Source organism: Hyaena hyaena, unplaced genomic scaffold (assembly GCF_003009895.1).
Source record: "Hyaena hyaena isolate Hyena2069 unplaced genomic scaffold, ASM300989v1 scaffold_30, whole genome shotgun sequence".
NCBI lineage: Eukaryota > Metazoa > Chordata > Mammalia > Carnivora > Hyaenidae > Hyaena > Hyaena hyaena.
Genome location: NW_024080662.1, coordinates 5727061 through 5752439, shown reverse-complemented (window position 1 = coordinate 5752439; position 25379 = coordinate 5727061). Strand labels below are relative to the sequence as shown.

Genomic DNA, 25379 nt, shown 5'->3' with positions numbered 1-25379 from the left:
TTCTTTCCAAACTGCCTACTGAGAGGTGAGCCGGGAGCCAGGTTTGACCTACTCTAGCCCTGTATGGAGTGGGTGCTCACTCACCAGGACAGGGAGGTGCAGAGGTATTGTGAAGGCAGAGCTTGCTGCTGGTGAGCGAAGTAGGGTCTGGGTGTTCCCTTTTCTTTTTGTAGGCCTGAGAAGGGCCAGAATTGGGCAGGTCTGCCCCCAGGGTCCTGTGGTCCATCAGCGGTGACCAGGTCCCCATGTGTTCCGGGTCCAGTCAAAGGTGGGGGTGTGGCCTGGGGCCTGGGCAGGAGGTCATAGCCTAGCTTGAGGGGCACTGGGCTGACAGTGGCCTGTGAAGAATAAGGCTGTGGAGGGCCTTGGGGGGCTTAGGCAGGAAAACGATGGGGTTTGATGTTGCCTTACCCAGGTGGGAGGGCAGACAGTGTCTGCAGAGTTCCCCTCTGGGACCCAGGAAATAGTTGGAGAGGCTGGGATCCATGTGGTTTGTCCCTGTCATAGAAAGGCAAAATGGCCAGGCTGTCAGGGCCTGCCTTGAGTAGAGCCGGTACTTGAGCGAGGCCATCCCATGCCAGGCTCTGTGTACTTGGAATTTGGGGAGGTGCTTCCAGGTGGGCTTTCCGGGCTCTGATGGTCAGGCTTGTGCTGTGTAGGGGCAGAACCCAGCCTCCACGCCAAGCCCTGAGGTGCTGGGCCCTTGGGAGGATCCGGGATGGTTCTTTCAAGGTGGATGTGGCTTCTAGAGCCTCTGCCTGCTTGCCCCCGCCCTCCCCCCGCCCCCAGCCTCCCTGACTGTCACATGGGGGTCTCAGGAGTTGTCAGCCCCAGATGCCTGCAGGCTACATGGTCACTTCCTGCTGGGAGCTCCCTGACACCCCCTCTCTTCTGTCTCCCTGTTACTGCCTGGCGAGCCCAGATGGGCAGGAGGTAAGGATATACATGTAAGGAGATGGCGGTGATGGTGATGCCATGGAGAAGGTGAGGTAGGCAGCTGTGGCCTGGGGCTCCTCTTCAGGGCTCGGGTGTGGGGGTGGGGTGGGGTGGGGGTGGGGCATCTCTACAGACAATGTGCTTCCAGGATGAGCTCACAGAGGGCCCTGGTCGTGCCCACGCCTCTGGCTCTTGGAGGCAGGTTGGGGAGGGGGGAGCGGGTGAGACCCCATTGGCCCAGTGCACCTGCCCCCCCAGGACGCACAGATCTGCTCACAGGGTGCACAGATAGTAGGCCTTGGCTCAGGGCATCCTGTTTTAAATAATTGGAGAAGACACGGGAGAAAAACCAGCGTGATGACTAGGAGCGAGAAACAAACAACCACTGGTGGCCTGGAGAGGGCCCAGCCTCGGTGGGGAACATGGGGTCTGGGGGCCCTGGCTGGATTTCTTCTCTCCCTCTCTGGGTCTCTGTCTCCTTCCCTCTGGCTGGCTGTCCTCCTCTGTCTGGGTCTCTGTTCCCTCTCCCTCTGAGTCTTTGTCCCTCCTGGGTCTCTGTTAGTGGTTTGGGGACCTGACCTGTTGGGACACTGCAGTGAAGGACCTTCATCTACCGCTGGGCTCCACGCTTGTCCACCCAGAAGCTCTGGTCTTTTGTCTGCTCCCCTGGGAGCCCAGGGGTCAAGCCTCGTGGGACAACTGCAGGCAGCTCCTTGGGAGCTTATCAGGAGGGACAGCCCCAGGAATGGGCCCATTGCCACCCGAGGGGTGAGGAGGGCGGGCTGGCCTCGGGCGAGCGGTCCCAGGAGAAAGCTCACTGACGTGAGCACCGAGGCTGCTGGCCAGCCTCAGCATTTGAGGGCCCGTGCAAGGAGCCAAAACATGGTGACTCTATCCTTTGGGCTGGGAGCACAGTACCCGGAGCTGTGAAATATTGTGGGAACCATGGCAACAGTATCTGGGGGTGTCTGCCTTTGTCGGGCATGTGGGACTCTGGCTCAGATGCACTTTTTACCCACGGAGCTGCATGGCCATGGCCATGGCCATGGGAGTCAGCAGGCTGCAGTATAGCAAGAAGCAGGAGACAGTGCTAGAGCTGCCTGCAACTACATTTATGTCCAGGACTGTGCTGGACCTCAGTTTCCCTGTCTTGAAGGGAGATCCCTGAGGTTGCATGTGAAGCATCGTGCCTGGCATGTGCTCAGTCAGTGGGCCAGCCTTGTAAAAAGTCAGAGGTAGATGGGAGAGAGAAGACAGAGAAGTTTCCAGTGTGGCTGGAGGACTGGGGGTAGGGGGAGGGTGTTGTGTGAAACAGGGCAGAGAGGTGGACCAGCTGGCCGCCAGAGCTACTCCAACATCCCCCCCCACCCCCTGCCCCGGGTTCTGTCTCCCTCTCTCGGTCTCTATTCCACCCCGCCCCCTCAAGTCTCCTTCTCCCCTTCATTCTGGCTCTTTGTCCCCCTCTCTTCTGTGAAATGCAGCATCTTCCCTGCTGACGCACCCGGGACCCTCGGGCGGAGTGGCCTGGAGCTCCCTGGTACGCTGTCGGCCGGGGTGTGAGCCAACCAGCTGTGCTGCGCTGCTGTGCTCTATTGAGCCACATGGACAATAAAACCAAAATTGGCTTTGAAAGTGGAAGTGCTCTCCGTTTTGAGGGGAAGTGAGGGAATTTGCATGTCAGAACAGTATGTTAAAGGGGCAATACCGTCAGACTCTGTTCTGGCCCGAGCTTGGGCTCCATGTGGGGGTGGGAAAGGATTTTACAAAACCCCAAAGAAATGTTTCCATGAAATTCTTTCTTGTTCTTGCCTTGCCTTTCCTTTTTTTTTTTTTTTTTTTTGGACATTCCAATGAAAAGAACTGTTCCGGGGCTTCAGATCTCTCCTGTAGGGTTGGGAAACTGACCATGGGGACCAGGGCCAGCAGCCAGATGAGGGCAGGAGTTGGGGAGCACCCACCCCACCAGGTGTCGCTTCCAGGGCAGCCCTCACCTCCACGGTGGGGTCCTGTCACTGGGACATGGGGACTGTGGTTGGTGTGGTCCTGCACTTCTTGGGGCCTTTCCCACTTGGCCATCCTGTCTTGGGTTTGGTCCCCCTGAAGCAGACTCTCAAACAAGGATTCCAGCTCATGATGTATTTTGGGGGTGACCCCGCGAAGGACTGTGTGTGTGGGGAGGGAGACCCCATGGGGGTATGTCAGCAAGGAGCTGGAGACAAGGTGGGCAAAGGACTTGACTGGCTGCGGACCCCCAGGGGACCGTGGAGATCTTGCCACAGGCGGCCCACCTGGGGGTGTTCACCCTGCCCCGTCCCACTTTACATTAGCCCTGGTGTAGGGGAAACTCCAGGGGACGCAGTGGCTGGGTCCCCGTGTCCAATACAGGCCTGGGCCCGTCCAGAGCTGCCCAACGACAGTGCTGGGGGATGCATTGCAGGAGTGGGGGGGTCAGGACGGCCCTGAGCTCAGGCCAGGCCTTAGGGGGGCATGTGTAGCCCCTCAGAGGCCGGATCCAGGCCAAGGGTGCAGCTGGGGCGGCAGTAAGCGGCCTCCAAGAGACATCCTGACCCGGCTGCTGACGCACTGGCTCCGATGACTCAGTGCGGGTGACCGTGGCTCGGGTGGCCGTCTGGAGACTCGGACAGGCTCAGGGCTGCCGCCGCCGCCTTCCTGGGGGCCCGTGGCCCCGCCGCGCCGGCCGCCCCCTGTCTGGGCTGCCCTGAGTAATGGGTCCTACCCTTAGTCATCGGTCCCAGGCCTCAGCCCTCCCTCCGCCTCCTGCCCACCTCCGCCCAGCCGAGCCTGTCTGTCCTGGGGACTCCAGCTCCCGCTGGCTTTCTCCCTCCTTCCCTGAACTCCCCAGAGGCTGTGAGGTGTGTGTGGTGGCTATCGATGGGGCTCCAGGGACCGTTGTGCCGTCTATGAGGAGGAGGAAAACAGCCTTGTAGGGTGCTGTGAGCCTGCCAGGGGCTCGAGGACAAGGGCCTGGAGGAGGACGAGGTCGAGGTGTGTGCAGAAGGGGGCTGTTTCCTCCCCACTCAGTGCAGCTCATGTCTCATACCCTGTAAGCAGCTGTGCACTGGGTCTGGTTGGGTCCATTTTAATGCTTGGAGTGCACACGGCCTCTGTGCTCAGCTGAGGACAGCCCTTTGTCAGAAGGTACAATAAGTCTTTATACCCCTTTGGAGGTGCTTAGCTGGCTTCTCATCTGTGGCCCCCAGAGACGGTATTTGGTGACTATCCTGTAGCTCTCATCTTGTACGTGTAAGTGTATCTCAGATAAATCCCAGAAGTAGAGTTGCTGGGTCAAGGATGTGAGCCTTTAGAATTTTGCTGGTTCTGTTGAACTGCCTTCCTGGGTATTGTTTCACTTCACATTCCCACTGGCAACTGATGCGAATGTCTGCTACCAGACAGCCAATGCTTCTGCTCACATGAAGGGTGAAGCCAGGCCCTTGCTGAGTGCACTTGTTTTATTGTGAGCCATTCTAACTCTTGGGCCTCTCCAGCCAGCTGTGCCTCCTTTCCTATGAACCATCCTTTGTGCATCTTTCTGTGAGGTTGCTGACCTTGTATTGATTTTTTGGTGCTCTTTATATATGAAGAACCACAATGGATATATGGCCAGGAACGAACCAGTTTCAGGATGAAGTTGCCCCCAGTGTGAAATCTTTCTTCTGGTGGAAGCGTTCATGTGCCTGCCAATTCCCAAGGCTCAAGAGGAAGCACACAGAGTCCTCTTGCCCTATCTCACAATCTCCCAGAAACTTCTAAGAAAAAAATGAAGCCAGCTGGAAGCATGATGGCAAAGGCTGGGGTGGGGGCGTACATGTACAAAATCTGTGAGGCAAGGTGTCCACAGAGAGGCACCTGCCATGCGCCAGTGCTCTGTAAGTGGTTCTAAGCTTCAGGTTTCCAAGCACTTGACACCACTCAGAAGCATGCAGGTGGCTTGTGTGGGAGGTGGTGGGATCCACCCCCTCATTGGGCCTTGCCACCTCCCCAGTCCAAAGGGAAGCTGAGGGATGTAGCTGTGGTCCCTCATTGACCAGGAGGCGATGGAGGTGCAGGGGCAGCCCTCTGACACCCATGTTCCTGCCTACCCCATTTCTCAGCCAAGGAAGTGAGGACCCACAAGACTAGAGAACGTGTGTAAGTCATGGAGCTGGCAGATGACAGAGCAGGGGGCAGAATCGGCCCTCTGCCTCACACCAGGTGCCGGCAGAGCCTGGTGGGCCAAGAGCCATGGTGCAGTCCTGGCAGGCTTCCTGGAGGAGTGTGTCTCACTCACAGAGCTGCATCTCCCCACCTTTGGGTCCTGGCCCACCCTCCAGACATACTGCTTAGGGCCAGGCTCTGGATTTGTGGGACTTTAAGGGATCCTGCTGATGAAGGTGGCAGGTCCATGTTGCATGTGTGTCACCATCTTCCACCCCTAGCCTCTGCAATGCTGAGTAGGGTCTCTGGAGAATGGCACTGCCGCCCCACGGCTGCCCATCCCTGCTGGTGTGAGTGTGTGTCTGGATGTAGTTGCTGGTTATTCACACGTATGGTGAGGTTGGAGACGCGCCTCTTCTCCACTCCCTGGCGCTGGGAGGGAGGCTCTGAGGGGCCACACCAGCTATCCCTGACCCCCGGGCCACTCTGCTCCACAGAGAGGTAGAATGCTTGGCCCCAGGCCGGGGGAAGGTGGTTCCCTGTGCTGTCTGGGTGTAGGCAGGCCCCCAGGGCCCCAGGGAGAGGGTTGGCTTCTCAGGACAGGCCTTTTGTGGAAGCCAGGCCTTTGGGGCCAACACCCAGGATGCAGCCAAGTGCTCTCCTCTAAGGGAGAGGCTGGATGTCACTGTCTAACTGTGGGTGTGGTGGCACTAGGGACACCTTAGCCTCTGCACATCTCTGCTCCTGTCCCTACCCCAGCAGTGGGGTACTCAGAGCTGCAATGTGAGACTGATTCTGGACGATTTGACCACTTTGGGTCTCCATTCCCCTGACTGCACCCCGTGAGGGCAAGGCCTCTCCATCTTGTTCTTTTCTGTACGTCCCCTGCCACAGGAGAAGGACAAGAGCTGACAAACCCCATGAGGTGAGAGGAGGGCAAGGGGAAGGGCACACAGATCTGAGCACCTACAGGGTCCTTAGGGGCTCGTGTGGCATGTGGCCTTGGAGGGTGTTGGTGAGAGGGCACAGTGAGACCCCATCAGGGGACGTCCCGGTGAGAGCTGTACGCTGTGGGGGGCAGCCCTGGCCATAGGATGGCCACACTTTGAAGCCGGTGGGTCTGTGAACCAGTGACATTCTCTTTGTGAGCCTCAGAACTTGGGGCCATTGTGGGGTCTTGGGAAACTGGAAGAGCAGAGACTTGAAGTCCCCGCAGCGGCCCGGTCAGGCGCGATGGGCTGGATGTACCAATGTGGGAGGGGCACAGGGCATGTGACGTGGGCATCCCTTCTACCTGGCAGGGAGAGGCGGCCGGACCAAGCTAGAGACTTGGGGTCTTTCTGGGCCCCTTTCCTTCCCTCCCTCTGGCCTTCAGGAGGGCTGCATGCCTCGTGGGCAAACCCAGGGTCTGGCCACCGGCCCCACCTGCATCCCGGCACCACCAGCCCAGGCCACCATGGTGCTGGGTTCTGACACGTGCGTTACCTCCTCCCAGGGATGGGAGAGCCTTATGCCAAGTGCAGACTATGTCCCCCTGCCGTGTCCTCTGTCCCCTCCACTTCCCCATGTCTTCCCTGCCATGTCCCATGTCTCCTATGCTATGTCCTGTGTCCCTTTCTCCCACACATCGGGTCCCAAAGGTGTGGGACCTTGCAGGCCTGTCGCCAGCACCCCAGGGCCCTGTAGCCCTTCTGCCCCTTGGTTGGTTTGCTCCCTTTCCCGAGGCTCTCATGGAACAGCCACTGAGGCTGGTGGCCTGTGCCAGGTCAGAGGCCTCCAGTTGGCAGCAGCTGCATTGATTGAGTGCCGACAGTATGCCCCATGCTTGGCGTCAGCTCTTTTATTCCTGGTATTGTTTTGGGAGCTGCTGGGCAGTGGGAGCTGAGGAGCCTTCTTTCTGCCGCTTTCTCGGAAAGACCAGTGCCCACATTCCTGGCCCTCATTTGTGGGCAGGCGTCAGTCCCAGGAATGGGAAAGCAAGTTCCAGAGAGCTGGGGGCCTTGGGGGGAGAGCAGAATACTTGGCCTTGGCTTGGGGTGCGGTGAGGCGTGGGCTGGGAGAGTCCTGGCAGGGGTTCTTGATCCTACAGGGGCCTGACCCTAGAGGTGACGGCATTACTCTCTCCTGTTAATGTTTGGGAGGTGAAATGATGTATTAGGGCCTCCTAAACCATTCATTCTTTAGTGCATTCAACAAGTTTTCCAGGATGAGACAGCAGAGGGGACAGTGATGCTGGAAGGGAGGCGATTTGGGGGTGAAGGAAGCAGTGGGGAATGGACCACAGAGATCCTCATACACTGTGGGGGTGCTGGTGATTATGGCACGGTTTTATGCAGCATCTGAGAAAGCCCAGATGTTTTGTTTATTTTTATTTCTTTATTTTAATTTTATGAGGAATTCACATAACCTAAAATCCACCATTTTAATTTTTTAAAACTTATCTTGAGAGAGAGAGGGAGAGAGAGAGAAAGACAGCGAGATAGAGAGAGGGAGAGGCAGAGAGAGGGAGACAGAGAATCCCAAGCAATTTCTACAGTGTCAGCACAGAGCCCAACGCAGGGCTCGAACCCATGAACCATGAGATCATGACCCAAGCTGAAACCAAAAGTCGGATGCTTAACAGACTGAGCCACCCAGCTGCCCCAAATCCACCATTTTATTTACTAATTTTTTTTAAACCATTTATTTATTTTTGAGAGAGAGACAGAGAAAGTGCGAGGAGGGGAAGGGCAGAGAGAGAGGAGACACAGAATCCGAAGCAGGCTCCAGGCTCTGAGCTGTCAGCACAGAGCCTGACAGGGAGGCTTGAACCTACAAACCGTAAGATCATGACCTGAGTTAAAGTTGGACCCTCAACCAACGGAGCCACCTAGGTGCCCCCCAAATCCACCATTTTATTTATTTATTTATTAAAAAAATTTTTTTTAATGTTTTATTCATTTCTCGGAGAGAGAGAGAGAGAGAGAGAGAGAGCCAGCGTGAGAAGGGGAGGGTCAGAGAGAGAGGGAGTCACAGACTGAAACAGGCTCCAGGCTCTGAGCTGGCAGTCAGCACAGAGCCCGACGCGGGGCTCGAACCCACGAACCGCGAGATCATGACCTAAGCGAAAGTCGGATGGTTAACCGACTAAGCCACCCAGGCGCCCCCCAAATCCACCATTTTAAAATGCACAATTCAGTGGCATTTAGTGCCTTTACAGTTTTGTGCAAACATCACCTCTAACTTGCTCCAGAACAATTCTGTTACCTCAAAATGAGACCTGTGCCCATCAGCAGTCATCCCCCCACACCCCCGACTCCCGGCCCCTGGCAACAGCTGATCTGCTTTCTGTGTCTATGGATTTGCTTGCTCTGGACTTTTTATACAAAAGGAACCATACGATTTATGACCTTGTGTGACTGGCTTCTTTCATTCAATGTGATGTCTTTGAATCCACGTTGTAGCGTGATTCAGCTTCGTTCCTCTTTATGACTGAGTAATATTCCATTGTGTGGATGACCACATTTTGTTTCTCTGTTTGCCCTTTGGTGGACCTTTGGGTTGTTTCCACCTCTTTCTTTTTTAAAGCTTTATTGTTTGTTCTAAGACGACCTTTGTCTCCTGAGTCCTTATTTTGAGGTGCAGGAAGCTCTGTTTCATTTGTCTCCATCCCCCCATTGAACCACCCCCACAGGTAAACCCACTCTCGTTGGGTAGATATTCTTGGTTTTGTGGCTTACCCACAATTTGCTGTGCCCCTCCGCCTCCCCCACTTCATTGGCCATGATGGACAGGGAGAGCCCACCTACTCTGTCATGTCCTGGGCCTGGGTTCAAATCTTGCTATGTTGTCTTACATCTCTGGGACTATGCATAAACCACTCATTGTGTTCCTGTCCCTGGAAAGTGGGACCAGCGGGCCTTTCGCCTAGACTGGGCAGTCCCCAAGGATAGCCTCGAACGAAATTCTTTGGGAAATGACTTTGTGGTTCTGTGGTGGCCCTCCCCTGGGGTGCAGGGCACACGGAGCTTACTCGGTGGGTGTCAGAGTAACTGGGCCTCCAAGAAGGTCCTCCTCCCCTGGCCCGTGACACCCCCAGCCCTGGGGACCAGAGCTGGAAGCTGTCAGTCGTAGACCTCCTCCTCTACACCGGCACTGGGGGCTGTGTGCCAGCACCGTAATCCCACCCCCCACTGCCCGCAGGGGAGAGAAGAGGGGTTTGCCCTCGGGGGGAAGCTTGCTGGGGCATGGGGGACAGTGATGTGACATGTCTCCTGCACTCAGGAGACACATTTATTTATTTATTTATTTTTAATATTTTTTTATTTATTTATAGGAGAGAGAGAGACAGCGTGAGCAGGGGAGGGTCAGAGAGAGAGGGAGTCACAGACTGAAACAGGCTCCAGGCTCCGAGCTGGCAGTCAGCACAGAGCCCAACGCGGGGCTCGAACCCATGAACTGCGAGATCATGACCTAAGCGAAAGTCGGACGCTTAACCGACTAAGCCACCCAGGCGCCCCTCAGGAGACACATTTAAAATGAGAAATAATGAAATAAAGTTTAAGGGGAGGGGTGGGAGGAACTCAGATGTCCACAGATGGGTGAAGGGATCAAGAAATGGTGGTCTGTTCACACACTGGAATATTACTCAGCCACGAAAAGGAGCGAAACATTGATTCATGCTATCACACGGACAACCCTCAAATACATGCTACCTGAGAGAAGCTGGACACAGGAGGCTGTGCGGTACATGATCACATTTACATGAAGTGTCCAGAAGAGGCACATCCACAGGCCGAAAGCAGATTGGCGGTGGCCGGGGGGAGGGGAAGGGTGGGAAGTGACTGCTGATGGGGTTGGCGTCTCATTTTCGGGGGATGAAAATGTTCAGGAACCAGATAGAGGTGATGGCGGCACAACATTGTCTCCATAGTAAATGTCACTGAACTGTTCACTTAAAATTTTTTTTAGTGTTTTATTTATTTCTGAGAGAGGGAGAGAGAGTGAGCAGGGGAGGGTCAGAGAGAGAGGGAGACACAGAATCCAAAGACAAGCTCCAGGCTCTGAGCTAGCTGTCAGCACAGAGCCTGACGCGGAGCTCGAACCCTCGAACCGTGAGATCATGACCTGAGCCAAAGTCGGACACTCAACCGACTCAGCCACCCAGGTGCCCCTGAACTGTTCACTTTATTTTATTTTATTTATTTTTTTTATTTTTTTTTTTATTTTTTTTTAATTTTTTTTTTAAATGTTTTATTTATTTCCAGGAGAGAGAGAGAGAGACAGCGAGAGCAGGGGAGGGTCAGAGAGAGAGGGAGTCACAGACTGAAACAGGCTCCAGGCTCTGAGCTGGCAGTCAGCACAGGGCCCGACACGGGGCTCGAACCCACGAACCGCGAGATCATGACCTAAGCGAAAGTCGGACGCTCAACCGACTAAGCCACCCAGGCGCCCCTATTTATTTTTTTAAATAAATTTTTTTAAATGTTTTATTTATTTCTAGGAGAGAGAGAGAGAGAGAGACAGTGTGAGCAGGGGAGGGTCAGAGAAAGAGGGAGTGACAGACTCTGAAACAGGCTCCAGGCTCTGAGCTGGCAGTCAGCACAGAGCCCGACGCGGGGCTTGAACCCACGAACCGTGAGATCATGACCTAAGTGAAAGTCGGACGCTCAACCGACTCAGCCACCCAGGTGCCCCTGAACTGTTCACTTTAAAATGGCGCCTGGGTGGCTGAGTCGGTTGAGCGTCCGACTTCGGCTCAGGTCTTGATCTCACGGTTTGAGGGTTCAAGCCCCGTGTCGGGCTCTGTGCTGACAGCTAGCTCAGAGCCCGGAGCTTGTCTTTGGATTCTGTGTCTCCCTCTCTCTCTGACCCTCCCCTGCTCACTTTCTCTCTCAGAGATAATAAAGCATGAAAAAAAATTTTTTTAAATGGTGCATTTTAAGTTATGTGAATCTTATCTCAGTGAAGAAACAAAAGGGACATTGGAGCCTCCTCAGGTTCCAGGAGAAACCCTGTCCCTTTCACAGGTGGCAAATGGAGCCTGGAGAAGCAGTGTCCTTTGCCAAGGCCAGTTGGTGGCCAGGTGACAGATGCAATTGGGACCCAGGTTTTGTTCCTGCTTCTCCGGAGCTGCTTCTGGCAAGTTTGTGCCTCGGGCAGCTTTAGAGCTCAGGCAAGCCAGCCCAGTGTCCCCGGGCAGAGATCAGACAGACCTGAGGCCGCCGAGCTGAGCCCCCACCTCTGCTCTCCTGCAGCATGGCCGACAAGAATGGAGCTCTCAAGTGCACCTTCTCGGCGCCCGGCCATAGCACCAGCCTCCTGCAGGGCCTCGCTGCCCTCCGTGCCCAGGGCCAGCTCCTGGACGTTGTGCTCACCATCAACAGAGAGACCTTCCACGCGCATAAGGTGGTCCTGGCCGCCTGCAGCGACTACTTCAGGTGAGCACAGGTCTCGGGGGACAGGCTGGAGAGTGCCCACCCTACTCAGAGGGAGTGATCTCAGTGCCAGCCAGCATGTCTCTGAGGGAAAATGGCTAATGTTGGCCACACATTCAGTAAACCTGTAGCTTTGTCTAGGTTTGTGACTTTCTCAAACTTTTGCGGGACATTGTGCAGGCAAGCAGAACATGCCTGGGGGATAGAGGTGGCCCAGGGGCATTGGATTAGCAGTTTCTGCCCTAGGGGAGCGGCAGGGCTTGGCCAAGTTTTCATTCTGTCTTTGTTTGACAGCAGTGCATCCCATAGTGCATCAAGCACTATGCTTGACCTTGGTAGTCCAGTAGGGGTAAGACAGACATAAGTCTCTCTCCTCATGGTTCCTGTACTCAGGCTGAGGGATAGTAGGGAAGCCTGGATGGGGGTCCCCACGTGTACCTGTGACTGTGTTGCAGTCCCCTCATGACAGGTGAGGCTTTGATGGGTGTACTGGAGAGTCTGCCTCGCGGGCCCTTTCCTAAAATCTCCTGTGTTGGGCTGGGTGGTGTGTGTGTGTATGTGTGTGTGTGTGTGTGAAGGCCCCTTGGGGAAGGGCTAGGGCCATTCCCACCAGCTGAGGGCTGTCATGGGCTGAAGACAGTCTCCCTCACTTCCTCAGTGACCAGCCGGCCAGTTCCCCCTGCCAGGCTGTGACCCTGCCGAAGAGAGCTGGGGTGCTGTCCTGGGGTGGTCTCTGGCCCTGCTTTGCCAGGGGTGGCTGAGGGGCCCCTGTAGACTGTCTTGTGGAGCCCCAGCCTAGGTGCGTCCCGAGGCTTGCACGGTCCTTGAGGCTAGGGTGGCGAGGCTGGGATGGCTTGCCCCGTGCGCCCCCCAGCTGCCCGCCCCCCAGGCTCAACAAGGCCGTTCTGGGGAGACGGAGCAGCCAAGCCATCTGGGGCGCCGCTTCTATTTTTATTCTGGATTTGGGGACGGGTGGGCCGGCCCAGCCAGAAATGCCCTTTAAAGGCTCCTCTGCGCCGGCACTGCAGCCGGCGAGGCCTTAAAAGGCAAAGCTCCCTCCCGTCGCTGTGGCTGCCTCTGCCTTCGATGGGCTGATGGGACTCATGGGGACAAGAAGAGGCAGGGTCCGGGGGGCTGCCCGACCTCTGCTCCTACAAGACTCTGTGGCGCTGCTGCTCGCAGTGGCGGGCAGCTGTTGGCTGGTGGCCCCGCAGCAGCACCAAGCTCGGCTGTCTTTACTCTGGACCTGAGCCAAGGCCACACTGGTTGTGTGGCTGCAGGACAGGTGTCTGCTGGGCAGATGCATGAGGGAGGTCCCTTCTCTGCACTCAGCCATCACGATGCACACCTGCCCCGTGAGAGAAACCTCTGATGAACTCCCTGCTGGGTTTCTATCCCTTCCTCCTGATGGGGGATCCCAAGTGCCACGGGGTGCTGTGACCCAGGTCCCGTTTCTCTCACTGGTGCTCACGTTAGCGCTGCTTCCAGAGCAGAGCAGGAAGGCTGACAGCTGGTGTCACTCACTGGGAGTCTCACAGTGGGCCGTTCATGGGGGACTTTCATGACTGCCTGGGGCTCTCTCTGGGGATGACAGTGACCTTGGGCGGGTCCTCCTAGTGTATACTCTGACCTGGTGACCCTGTGTGGCAGGGCTGAGATTCAGGCCAGGGAAGGTGGGAGCCACAGGTGGTGTGGGTGCCTGCCGGTGAGGGGCTGGGCTCTGAGAACCATGGTGCATGGTGTTCTTGGGGTCCCCGCCTTGTCTCCTGAGCCTACTGTGTGTGTGGTCTTCCAGGGCTGGGTGCCAAGGTGGGGTTGCTCCTGTCTCCAGAGTCAAAACCAAGGTTCGGCCTTCTCTTGCCCACCTGTACCTGCCGTGAGCGGGCTCCAGCACTCCACACCCCTGGGTAGGCTGGGCCTGGCCCCAAAATGGAGGGGCAGAGTGGGGAGTTGCCGTGTGTAGGAAGATACATGGCTTGGGTGGGCTAAACATCATTTCTGTTTTTGCATGTCTTTAATGAGCATCTGGCCTCTTTTCCCTGATGGGCCGTGCCCTGCTCGTGGGGTCCAGGGGCCAGGTTGTTCCTGGGTGGCCATGATGCCCCTTGGCAGCCCCGAGCCCACGTGCTGTGTTTCCGAACTTCAGGGCCATGTTCACGGGCGGCATGAGGGAGGCGAGCCAGGACGTCATCGAGCTGAAAGGCGTGTCGGCCCGCGGCCTGCGGCACATCATCGACTTTGCCTATAGCGCCGAGGTGACGCTAGACCTGGACTGCGTGCAGGACGTGCTGGGGGCCGCCGTGTTCCTGCAGATGCTTCCTGTGGTGGAGCTGTGCGAGGAGTTCCTCAAGGCCGCCATGAGCGTAGAGACCTGCCTGAACATCGGCCACATGGCCACCACCTTCAGCCTGGCCTCGCTCAAGGAGTCGGTGGATGCCTTTACCTTCCAGCACTTCCTGCAGATCGCGGAGGAGGAGGACTTCCTGCACCTGCCGCTGGAGCGCCTCGTCTTCTTCCTACAGAGCAATCGGCTGCAGAGCTGTGCCGAGATCGATCTGTTCCGCGCGGCCGTTCGCTGGCTGCAGTACGACCCTGCCCGGCGGCCGTGCGCCAGCCACGTGCTCTGCCACATCCGTTTCCCACTCATGCGGTCGTCAGACCTGGTGGACAGCGTGCAGACGCTGGACATCATGGTGGAGGACGTGCTGTGCCGGCAGTACCTGCTGGAGGCCTTCAACTACCAGGTGCTCCCCTTCCGGCAGCACGAGATGCAGTCACCGCGCACGGCCGTGCGCTCAGACGTGCCCTCCCTGGTCGCCTTCGGTGGCACGCCCTATACCGATAGCGACCGCTCTGTCAGCAGCAAGGTGTACCAGCTGCCCGAGCCGGGCGCCCGCCACTTCCGGGAGCTCACGGAAATGGAGGTGGGCTGCAGCCACACGTGCGTGGCCGTGCTGGACAACTTTGTGTATGTGGCGGGGGGCCAGCACCTGCAGTACCGCAGCGGCGAGGGCGCGGTGGACGCCTGCTACCGCTACGACCCGCACCTGAACCGCTGGCTGCGCCTGCAGGCCATGCAGGAAAGCCGCATCCAGTTCCAGCTGAACGTGCTGTGTGGCATGGTGTACGCCACGGGGGGCCGCAACCGCGCCGGCAGCCTGGCCTCCGTCGAGAGGTACTGCCCGCGGCGCAACGAGTGGGGCTACGCCTGCTCTCTGAAGCGCCGCACCTGGGGCCACGCGGGCGCCTCAGCGGGGGGCCGCCTCTACATTTCGGGGGGCTACGGCATCTCTGTAGAGGACAAGAAGGCACTGCACTGCTACGACCCTGCTGCCGACCAGTGGGAGTTCAAGGCACCCATGAGCGAGCCCCGCGTGCTTCACGCCATGGTGGGTGCCGGTGGCCGCATCTATGCCCTCGGGGGCCGCATGGACCACGTGGACCGCTGCTTTGACGTGCTAGCTGTGGAGTACTACGTGCCGGAGACAGACCAGTGGACCAGTGTGAGCCCCATGCGGGCTGGCCAGTCGGAGGCCGGCTGCTGCCTGCTGGATAGGAAGATCTACATTGTGGGGGGCTATAACTGGCGCCTTAACAATGTGACCGGCATCGTGCAGGTGTACAACACAGAGACGGATGAGTGGGAGCGCGACCTGCACTTCCCAGAGTCCTTTGCGGGCATCGCCTGTGCCCCTGTCCTGCTGCCCCGGTCAGGGACCAGGAGGTAGCTCCTGGGACCCCTGGGACCCGGCCCGGCCTCATGCCGTCTCCGTCTCTGCGAGGGGTTTGGTGAGCGTACACTGGGGCCGAGAGCCACGGAGTCACCCCTGGGCTGTGGCCTGACGTCTTGGGGCCTGCTGGATCGATAAGTTCCTTCCCTGGAGTCCCTCCTTCCTTCCTGCAGCAGATCCTGGCTTCGTGCCCGCTGAGGGAGCCTGCCGGCCCTGAGGCTGACGTGTCATGGCGGCAGGGCTTTCCTCACCTGCCTCGCATCCTCGCTCATGGAGGGAATCGGGGTCTCCTTTGGGGTGTTGTGTGGCTTATGTCCCACTTCTCTCTCCTTCCCTGGCCTGGTGGTCTCAGACATTTGGATGCAAGCTCATTAGCATTGATCCCCAAATCTGTGGTTTGCACCCCACCCCCTTCCCAAAGTTCTTACACTGTGTGTTTTTTAAAATAAATGTACCCCCAAAACTCTGTAGCACACAGACCCCCCAGGAGCTGGTGAGCTGGCATGGGTGCACCCAGCTCAGGCTTAACCTCAAGGGCGGGCATGTTTCTGCCTACAATAAGCCTGAGCTGCTGGGGTGGAAGGGCGATCTTGGAAGAGGGTCCTGCACCATCTTCATTCCTGTCCCAACACCTTTGGTGTGTTCTGTCGTCCGCTTCCAAAAGGAGAGAATACGGTCGGCTCTCAGAGACGTCCTTATGGTCGCCAGCCTCCTATGGCGCCGGGCGTGTCATGGGTCCTCAGTGAGGAGTGGGCCGACACGCTCGGGGGACACCTGCTCTAGAATCTCTCCGTGCGTCTGCATTCCACAAATCTGATGATCTTTTTTTCTCTCCCTTTTCCCAGCCCTGCACCCCCCCCCCACTCATCCATGTTCGGGGCCTGCGCCCTCAGCAAGGGAGACCAGGCGGGTGCTGAGGCCTCTTCCCTGCAGGGGCTTTGCAGCATCTCTGGCCGCATTTGATTTGGTGTCAAACCTCCGAAGCTGTTTTTTTGTTGTTGTTTTGATTTGATTTGATTTGCTGTTTTAGTTGTTTTTGTTGTTGTTGTTTGGTTTGGTTTGGTTCTGTTTTGCTTTTTTATGAGACCGACACTGCTGTCTTATAAATGGGATTTGTACCCTTGGGGCAACTTAAAGTGTCTCTTCTGCTGCTAACGGACGATTGATGTTGTGTCTCTGTGACCCACTCACCGTGTAAAGAATTAACCTCATATCTTAGCAGATGTCGTCTCCTAATATTTTCCTTCATTTAATAAAAATGTTATGGTGAAGAGATGGAGTGGGCCCAACGCTGAGCTTGTGGGGCCTGATGGGTTACAGATTCCTCACGTCCTCTGTGTGGTGAGGGGCTCCTCTCCCCTCCTCACCCTTTTCCAGCATTACAGAGGGGCTGGGAGAGGGGCTGGCCTTTGGCTCAGGGGCGTGGGGCAGTAGGAAGTGTGGCCAGAACTTCCACCGGGGGACTGGAAGAGAGGACAGATCTGCCCTGGGCTGGGTGGCCTTTGGCGAGACTCTCCAGGTTGTTCATGTGCCTGCTGGCTTGGCCCCCTGCCACCAGACAGCCCCCAGCTCCTGGCAGGTTGTATCCATCTGTTCAGTCCTGGGGTGTGTGATTGGTGAGCCGGGGAGCCCCTCTCCCTGCAGGCCGTGATGGGGGAGATGCAGGGCAGCCCTAAAGGAAGCATGAAGTCATCACCATTCCAGATGGGCCTAAGAGCTGCGTGACTTGCCCCCAACCCCTGCTCCCCCGGCCAGCCTCACCACGCACCGGGCCGCGTGTTGGTGGAGAATGCCTGCTGGTCACGGATGGCGTTCTGAGAGGGGAGGCTTCCAGGATCACCCTGAAAAGGCACCCGCAGGCCTGGTGCCCCTGTGCGGCCGCCTTCGGGGCCCCAGAGTGAGGCCGGATGTGTGGGTGGGGGGCAGTGTTGAAATAAAAACTTGGTTGGGAACCAGGAAGGAACCCATGCTGCCAGGGGCATTGAAATGAAAGCAGAGGCCCTTGGGGACTTACCAGAACATTCCAGTCCCTTTTCACCCCCCCCAACCTGAGCTCCCCCAAAGAGAACCCTTCCCTGCTAGAGGCATGGCCCCTTCAGGGGGGCAGTGAGAATCTTTTGCCAGCTGCAAGTCCCCCCAGATCAGCTCACACCTCAGAACATCTTGTCCCCAATGAGCTGGCAGGGGTGCCGGCGCAGGGGGTGGGGTTGGGGGGCGCCGCCGTATCTAACCGGGTCGATTGTGCATAACCGTCTGGGCTGGTTCATGGAATGTTCTCAGGGGCCCCCTGCCCCTCCCTCTTCACCACCCCCCCCGGAAGAAAGGAAAATTATTTTTTGTATTGTAAACTTTAAACACGAAAAAGCTGTTTTTAATTTAGCAGAAACTGGCTTGAATCTTCACTTTGTGAACGTTTGTGTCCTTCAGAGAAAGGCGGAACACGCATTTGCACACACGCATGCACAAATGCACGCACAGGCCCAAGCTCACATGCACACCTGCATTCGTGCACTGTGACATGTACATTCACGTGGTCACACTGGTGTTCACACGTAGCCTTCCTCGTACGCTGCATGACAGGCATACGTGCTTGCTCACACAAACACACTCACACTCGTTCTTGCACCAGCCTGGGCCTCTGCATGGTACCCTAAAGGGTTTTGAAGCCTGTCCCCTCATCTCCTCCCTTCACCTTTCGTCCAGGACGGCTTGGGCCATGAATGGCCAGCCACTGTGTGTAGGGACGGAGCTTGGGGAAAGCCCGCCTGCTTCCAGATGTCCTGCTTCCCCACCAAGGCCCTGGATGCGGCCGGCGGGAGCCCTCCCTCCACACCTGGGCTCGGGCTGTGGGAAAACGCTGTCTCCCGGGACGGTGGGATTCAGGCCCGCTAGAGGCAGGCCAAGTGTGACTTCTGGGGCCTCGCAGCAAGCGAGGCCAAGGGGGCCTCCAGGGAGCTGTGTGAGGTGGGAATCTGCCCCGGACCTGGCCAGCTTGGAAACCCGCCCCTGGCTTTGTCTCCAAGAACGTAGCTCCATCTCCTGTGTTCTCACAGGCCCCGGAGAGTTCGCTTCTCATGGTGGAGCCTCAGTGCACGGGTTTTATTAGGGGCACCTGGCCCTGGAGGCACAGCCCGCATGTTTCCTGCACAAGTGAGAGGTCCTGGGATGGGGAGGCGGGAGTAGTGTCCACGGGCACCATCTGCCTGTGGATCCCAAGGGCAAGAGGGCCGTGAAGCCGCGCCCCTGCCTACAAGGCCCCAGCTTACGTCTTGTGGCCGACCCTGCTTACTGCCATCCTGGCAGCCATTTCTCCCTCCTCACCAACAGAGCTCTGATTTGGTGCCAGCAACAGCGTGCCCAGCCTTGGGGGTTAATTTAGGATTTGGCTGAGCCATTCTTGGCAATGCCTTTTGCCGGAGTTGTTTTTGATCTGGGCACATTTCCCAGATCTGGCCAGCAAGCTTTAAGGGGAGATCGGGGTGGGGGTTTCTGGACACGGGAGAGGCCTTATTGCCCCCTTTCCTCCCTTACTACTTCCTGTGATGACATGATGCCAGGAGCTTCTGCAGCCATCTTGTGGCCATGAGGAGCAAGTTATGCGAGTGCAGAGATGCCACCTCCCAAAGCCCTGAAATCACAGGGCCACCTGTCCCACCCTGGAACTTCTGACCTCCAGACTCCTTTTTATGAGAAATCACAATGTTTGTGTTGCTTAAGATACTAGGGGTCAGATATTCTGATACTTGTAACCCAAACACTTTCAAAATTACGAATGTAACATGCAGGGAGTTCCCCACCTTATGGACGTCAGGCTTTTTATTTGCAAACAACAGAAACTGCCTCTGGGTAATTTAAATAGCAAAAGTGTGCACTGGAAGCCTGTTCGGTTGCTCACAGAAGTGGCAGGAGGGCTGAAAAACCAGGCTCAGAAAACAGTAGGAATCAAGCGGGGTGGGGGAGGCAGCCAGAGCGATCAGCTGAAATCATGCCGGGGAACTGGCTGGTGAGGACACTTCCTCCATTGCCACAGAATCTAGATGCTTCAGTGGGCACTGTCGTTTGCCCTTGACACTCAGCCCTACTGGCCCCTAAAAACCAGATGCTCCTGTCTCGATGCTATTTCTTCGTACCACTTGTTCTGCAGTGCAGACATCCTGTTGGCCTAGCCCATGTCCCGTGTCAATATGCCCTAGCTGCCTGGGGAGTGGGGAAAAGAGTACATCAGTGTATTAGCTGCTACTGCTGGGTAACAAACAACCCCAAGTCTCAATGGCATGCAAAAATGAATGTTTATTTTTTGCGTGTCCGTAACTTGGCTGAAAGGTGCTTGTTCTCGGCTGCCATCGGCTGGGCATTCTCTGCTTCTGGGTGCAAGGCTGTGGACTATCCAGGAGCACAGACCCACCTGTCTCACATCCTCGACCAGCAGCTAGCTAATATGTGTTCTACAGTGGTACCAGAGGACGAGTGGAATCATGGGAGCCTTCTAAGGTCCGGATTTGGAAGTCATACACTGTCTCTTCTGCCCATATGCCTTTGGCCAGAGCAACTGACATGGCCAAGTCCAAAATCAGCACTGGGGAAATAGCCTCAGACTTCAGAAGGAAGACCTATGAAGTAGTGCTGCAAAGGGCAGGACACAGAGACCGAGGGGGAGCAGATCAACTGGTTTGATCAGTCATACTTTTGGCTTGGAGGCTTCTGGTGTCAGTGTGGGAAGGTCTTCTTGGCATATGGGGAGTCCCCAAGACTTGGATGGGGACTCAGATGCTGGGCCACCAAAAAGAAAAGCCTGGTCTACTGCTCCTGCAGCCAATCTCCCCCCTGGTGGCCAGCCCTCTTTTTTTTTTTGGCAGGTAGGTTGGGGCTGTAAGTGTTCTGGGCTTTAGGACTGCAAGGAGGGGGTCTGTGCAGGGAGTTTGGTTGGAGCCTGTCCAAGTCTCAAGGCACGGTGGTGTCATTGGAAGGCCTACCCCGGGCATCCCCTCAGCAGGGGCTTTGCCAGGGAGGAACTGCAATTCCTGCCCCCTCGGCTCCAGCTCCTTCCTTCACTCTTTGGCAGCCCACCCTGTCCCCCCTTTCGCCTACACTCAGCCCGCGATGGGGGCTGGGTCTTCATCTAACCTCTTCCTACTCAGGGATAAAGGGTGAGTTCCATGTCTGGCATTTCCGGCTGCCTTCAGGTTCTCTCTTTTTGCTTCATAATCAAACCTGGCTCTTGCTTTGCCTTTCAAAACTTTGATGAGGGCCTGGTTTGGAAGTCAAAGACGGGCCTGGGATCGTTTTTCTCTTTGCCTTCCCGCTCCGATGGCCCGAATTCACCTCTACCCGATGTGGGTACCCCGGATTGACTGAGAGTCCATATAAGGCAGTGCAGAAAAGCAAGGCATGAAAACTAACATCTCGAGGTAGGGTTTTCTTTCCTAACAGTTATTGAATGCTTGCGAGGAAGCAGGCGCTGGGCTAAGTGCTTTACACGCATTATCTATTTAATCTTCCCAAGAGCCTGCAGTAAAGAGTAGCACCATCCACATTTAACACAGGACAGCCTGGCTCAGAGTCACCTTTCTGTTGTCACACAGCTGGAGAATTCCTAAGGGTTGACCACACAGGAATGCTCAGGAGTTTAGGTGTTTTTTGTTTGTTTGTTTTTTAAGTTTATTTACTTATTTTGAGAGAGAGAGAGCACCAAGAGGAGGAGAAGCATAGAGAGGGAGAGCCTCCCAAGCAGGCTCCACGTTGTCAGTACAGAGCCCAATGTCGGGCTCGAACTCATGAACCATGAGATCATGCCCTGAGCTGAAATCAAAAGTCGGACACTTTACCAACTGAGCCACCCAGGTGCCCCTAGGTTTTTTGTTTTTTTTTTAAGTTTCATTTATTTAAGTAATCTGTATACCCAGTGTGAGGCTCAAACTCACGACCCCGAGGCCAGAAGTCCTGTGGTCCTCCAACTGAGCCAGCCAGGTGCCCCCGGAGTTTCAGTTTTAACTTAGCTTGTATTTAGAAGCGTTATGTTGAGGAGTGCTATGGTCTGGATGCCGAGGAAGGGCATTCTAGGCAGGGAGGCAAATCCCTGAGCAAAGCCCTGAGGCAGAACGCAGCAAGGGGGGAGTGGGGATGTGAGGAAGGGAACAGTGGGACAGGACGCTGGGGAAGCTGGCTGGGAACAAACGGAGCTAAGGAGAGCTCTGAAGCAGAGGAGAGAAAACTCTATCCTGCAGCCAGCAGGAAGCGGCTTAAATTGACTCACTTCTTACCTCACACTTGGATGTGCTTTGTAACTAAAGTGAAACTATCCAACAATTGGACACTCCCAGCCCCTTGAGGTCAGGACTGGCTGGAGAAGGACCCAGGGCTGGGTGACCCTAGAGCGAGGAACACAGCTCTCCTTAGAGGTGAGGATGAGCTTTCAGGAGGGGAGTATTTGAGGTGGGTTTTGAGGGATGAATAGGAGTTTCCCAGGCAGAGAATGATTCATTTAACAGACCCTTCCTAATTCTCCCTCTGTGCCTAGTTCTGTGTTAGCTCTGAGACCCAGGAAAACAGAATGAACAGGCAAGTATAAAATGAGGCTTAGGGCTCCTGGGTGGCTCAGTTGGCTAAGCATCTGGCTCTTGATTTCGGCTCAGGTTAATATATCCTGCATATATATATATATACCCTGCAACAGGCTCGATGCTTATGGTGCAAAGCATGCTTGGGATTCTCTCTCTCTTTCTCTCTGCCCCTCCTGCACACTCTCTCTCTCAAAATAAATAAATAAACTTAAAAAGAATAAAAAGGCTTAAAAGTGCTCCGGCCCTTCAAGGGACAGAAAATAAGCCTTAAGACTAAAGAATTGCTGTGTTTGTGTCCTTTCTGCATCACACAGGGAACCTGAGCCCAGGAATGTTCGGGGTGGGTGACTATCCTTTCAGCTTCTGATCTCAGTCGGTCCTGTGGGGAGCAGATAGGACCCTAGAAACAGGTGTCTTCAGAGAGTGGGATGCTCCTGGGTCATGGGACGCACACAGCCGCATATTTCAGATGGGCCCTCAGGGAGGGTCTCAGAGGAGAGCCCTGAAAGATGGGAAGGTGCCAGCTGTGACGGGGCCACAACAATGAAAAAGCAGCCAGCAGAGGCAACAGCACACGGGAAGATCCGGAGGTGGTGCAGCAAGGAGGCTAGAGAGTGACTGCAGTGAGAAGCCAGGGAGGGGGAAGGGACACGGGGGCCTCCTGAGTCACCAGGACGAGGGTGGAGGTTTTTGTAAGTGTGATGGGGAGCATGAGACCCACCCTGATTTCCAGAGACCCTGGGCTGCTCTGAGAAGCCCACCCAGACCACACGAGTGTTAGCAGCTTTTTTTTTTTTTTTTTTTTTTTTTTTTTTTGATGAGAGAGAAAGCAAAAACGGCAGGGCTGGGTTCCACCCTGGTCACCAGACACCTCAGCCTTGCCTTTCTCGGGGCTGGGGGTCAATGGAGCTGGGGGAGGGCTCGGGTCACTGTCCGGCCATTGCGCAATAAGCAGGCTCACAGCTTCCTCTGACTCATCACCAGGGTTTAGGACAGATTGAGTTACTGCCTGTCTGTGGGGTGAATGGGGGTGAGGAGGGTGAGCACTGGCTCTTCACCTCTGCTCTGCGGGTATGGCCCGGTTTGGTGACCTGATAACCCCTGCTACCAACCAAATCTTTTTTATTTTTTTATTTTGTCTGCCCAGAAACTGCCTTGGTGCAGACATATATGTAAGTGATCAGGGTAACCAGCAATTTTTGACCACTTATTACAAGCCTGGCACCTGACATGTATTAACATCATTTAAACCTTACAAAACCCTGAGGTTGAGGCCTGGCTCTGGCACTCAACTTGCTACAGACAACTGCCATCCTGCTCTGTCTCTGTTTCCTCTCCAATCTTTTTGGATGGTGGCTGGAACTGGAATGCCCAGTTCTGTACCTGATTCCCAGAGGCTGTGGTCTCAGTCAGCACCAGAGACAGAAAACGGACTTCGAATTGACTTCAGCAAAAAAGGAAAATAAATTATTGGCTCACGTAAATGATAATGCAGGGGTTTTTGGCTTCAGGCATGGCCAGATCCAGGAGCTCAGCGTCTCTACCTTTGGCTCTGTTTTTCTCTGTCTTGGGTCACCTGTCTTCAAGTGTGACCTCTGGCACTGCAAATTTGTGTTAGCTTTCAAACCAGCCATCCAAGCAAAAAGGATGCTTTTCTTTCTCGTGGTTCAAGCAAAATTTCCAGAACTGCATCTCATTGGGTAAACAGGATCACATGCCTGCCCTGAACCAATTGTGAGAGCAAAGCAATGGGCTCTGTCGATTGGCAGACTTCCGACTTGGGATGGGGTATTTGTGGGGAAAGGGGGGAGTGAAGCCTACCCCATCCACACATCATGGACTGAATATTACAGAGTGCTCCACGAAAGGCAGTTGGTTGTTGGTACCCAAAAGGGGAGGGCAGATGCTTGTTAGGGAAACAGGTTAGAAGTCCACAAAAGTGCTCAAAACCATATGCACAAAAAAGGATAAAATAAAGTAGTGGCAGTGCCCAGGAAACTCCAAAGTAAAAGCTATGTAGAGGGGCGCCTGGTGGCTCAGTTAAGTGTCTGATTCTTGGTTTCAGCTCAGGTCATGATCTCATGGTTTGTGGGTTCAAGCCCCATGTTGGCTCTGTGCTGACAGTGTGGAGCCTGCTTGGGATTCTCTCTCCCTCTCTGCCCCTCCCTGGCTCGATGTCTCTCTCTCTCTCTCAAAACAAAGAAACTTTAAAAAACCTATGTTTTATATATACTTAATACGGACAGTTCCGTAAACTGTTGTAATGTATAAATAAAAGCATGTTCATAAAGTACTCATGTCCCCCTGTGATCACCACCAGCATCCCCTCCAGTCATCCCTTGCCCTAGTAAAAAGTGCTTTTTGTTCAATTAGAAGTGTCCCACATTCTTCCAGCTGCCCCTCTTGGCTCCCGCCCTGTCCATGCTTGGAAACCTCTGAAGCCTTCCGAATATAAACCTTTTGATATTGGTGGTTGTGGTCCCTCTGCTTGGGAAGGGACAGTTAGATGTTAGAAGCTCTCATTTCCTTGGGTCACCCTCCTGCCAAGTAGGAAGATCTTGCTACCCTTTTCACTGCTGGGTCTGGTCTGGGTGGGATTTCTGGACCTTTCCTTTAGCACTCCATGGCAATGCTGCATTCCTTCAGTAAGACTAGACTGGAGAAATTTGCAGAGAGAGGCTGAAGCCCTGTAGTTCTGGTTCGTTGGGCTTGAGGATACAGAGAGTAGAAACTGGTCAAATGTAAGGTGAAAAGGAAAGCAAGGTGTTAAAGACGATGCCTGGGATTTGGGGCTGGGGGCTCCTCTCAAGGGTTAGGACTCAGCCCAAATGCCCCCCCCTTCTCTGACAGTGGTGGCGGTAGGAATCTCCCTCACTAACATCAATATCCTGCCAGTCCACCACTAGTTTTATTTTCCACATCACAATTATCTCCATCAGAAACGTTCTTGGGTCATTTGTTGGTTATTTCTGTTCCCCTCCCTAACTGCGCACCCCTTAGGTCAGGGACTACGTCTGCTTGCTCCCGCCTTTTCCCCAGGGTGCCTGGCACATACAGGCGCTCAATAAATACTCGTTGAATGAATGAATGAATGAATGATGAATGAGCAACTCCTTCAACTGGTCTCAAAGCTGAACTAGTCCGAGCCCGGCTAGCCTCGGGATGCTACCTGTCCTTGAGGGTTGCTGGCCCCATCCTTGTAAATTGGGAGGGTTTGGGTCCGGCGGTCTCCTTCTTGGGGTCTCCAGCGCCTCAGCCGGTCCGCGAACCATGCATGTCCAATAGCCAGGCGGCCGCTGTCCAGCGGGCCAGGAGTCTCCTCATTACGCATGTGCCCAAATCCTACTCTTCCCCCCGCCTCCTCTGTTGGACACGACCGTGCCGGGGAGGGGGGGGGGGTGCGTGCGCATGCGCTTTCGCCCCCGCGCCGCGCGCTACTCTCATGCGCCTGCGCCGCACTCACGACCGCCAAGGAGCCTGCGCATTGCCCGCCGCCCGCGGGCCCGGCCGGCGCTTGCGCGGTGGCACTGGCGAGTGTGGGGGGGTGAGGAGGTGGAGGTGGAGGAGGAGGAGGAGGA

At 55.6% G+C, this 25379-nt stretch overlaps 1 protein-coding gene across 5 annotated transcripts in view; it reads left to right on the top strand.

Annotated features, from left to right (window-relative positions):
* Window positions 1-16516, top strand: part of KLHL26 (kelch like family member 26) — a 46418-nt gene extending 29902 nt beyond the window's left edge. The window contains exons 3-6 of one of the 5 annotated variants that reach the window (XM_039228259.1): window positions 11103-11218; window positions 11331-11513; window positions 13306-13417; window positions 13657-16516. In XM_039228259.1, the coding sequence (XP_039084190.1) occupies window positions 11103-11218; window positions 11331-11513; window positions 13306-13417; window positions 13657-15238 (1993 nt within the window). In that variant the 3' untranslated portion in view covers window positions 15239-16516. Of the gene's footprint in view, window positions 1-11102; window positions 11219-11330; window positions 11514-13305; window positions 13418-13656 lie in introns of those variants that run through there. The other 4 variants (XM_039228260.1, XM_039228262.1, XM_039228261.1 and 1 more) reach the window with 4 other exon arrangements.
* The last annotated feature ends 8863 nt before the right edge of the window (window positions 16517-25379 follow it).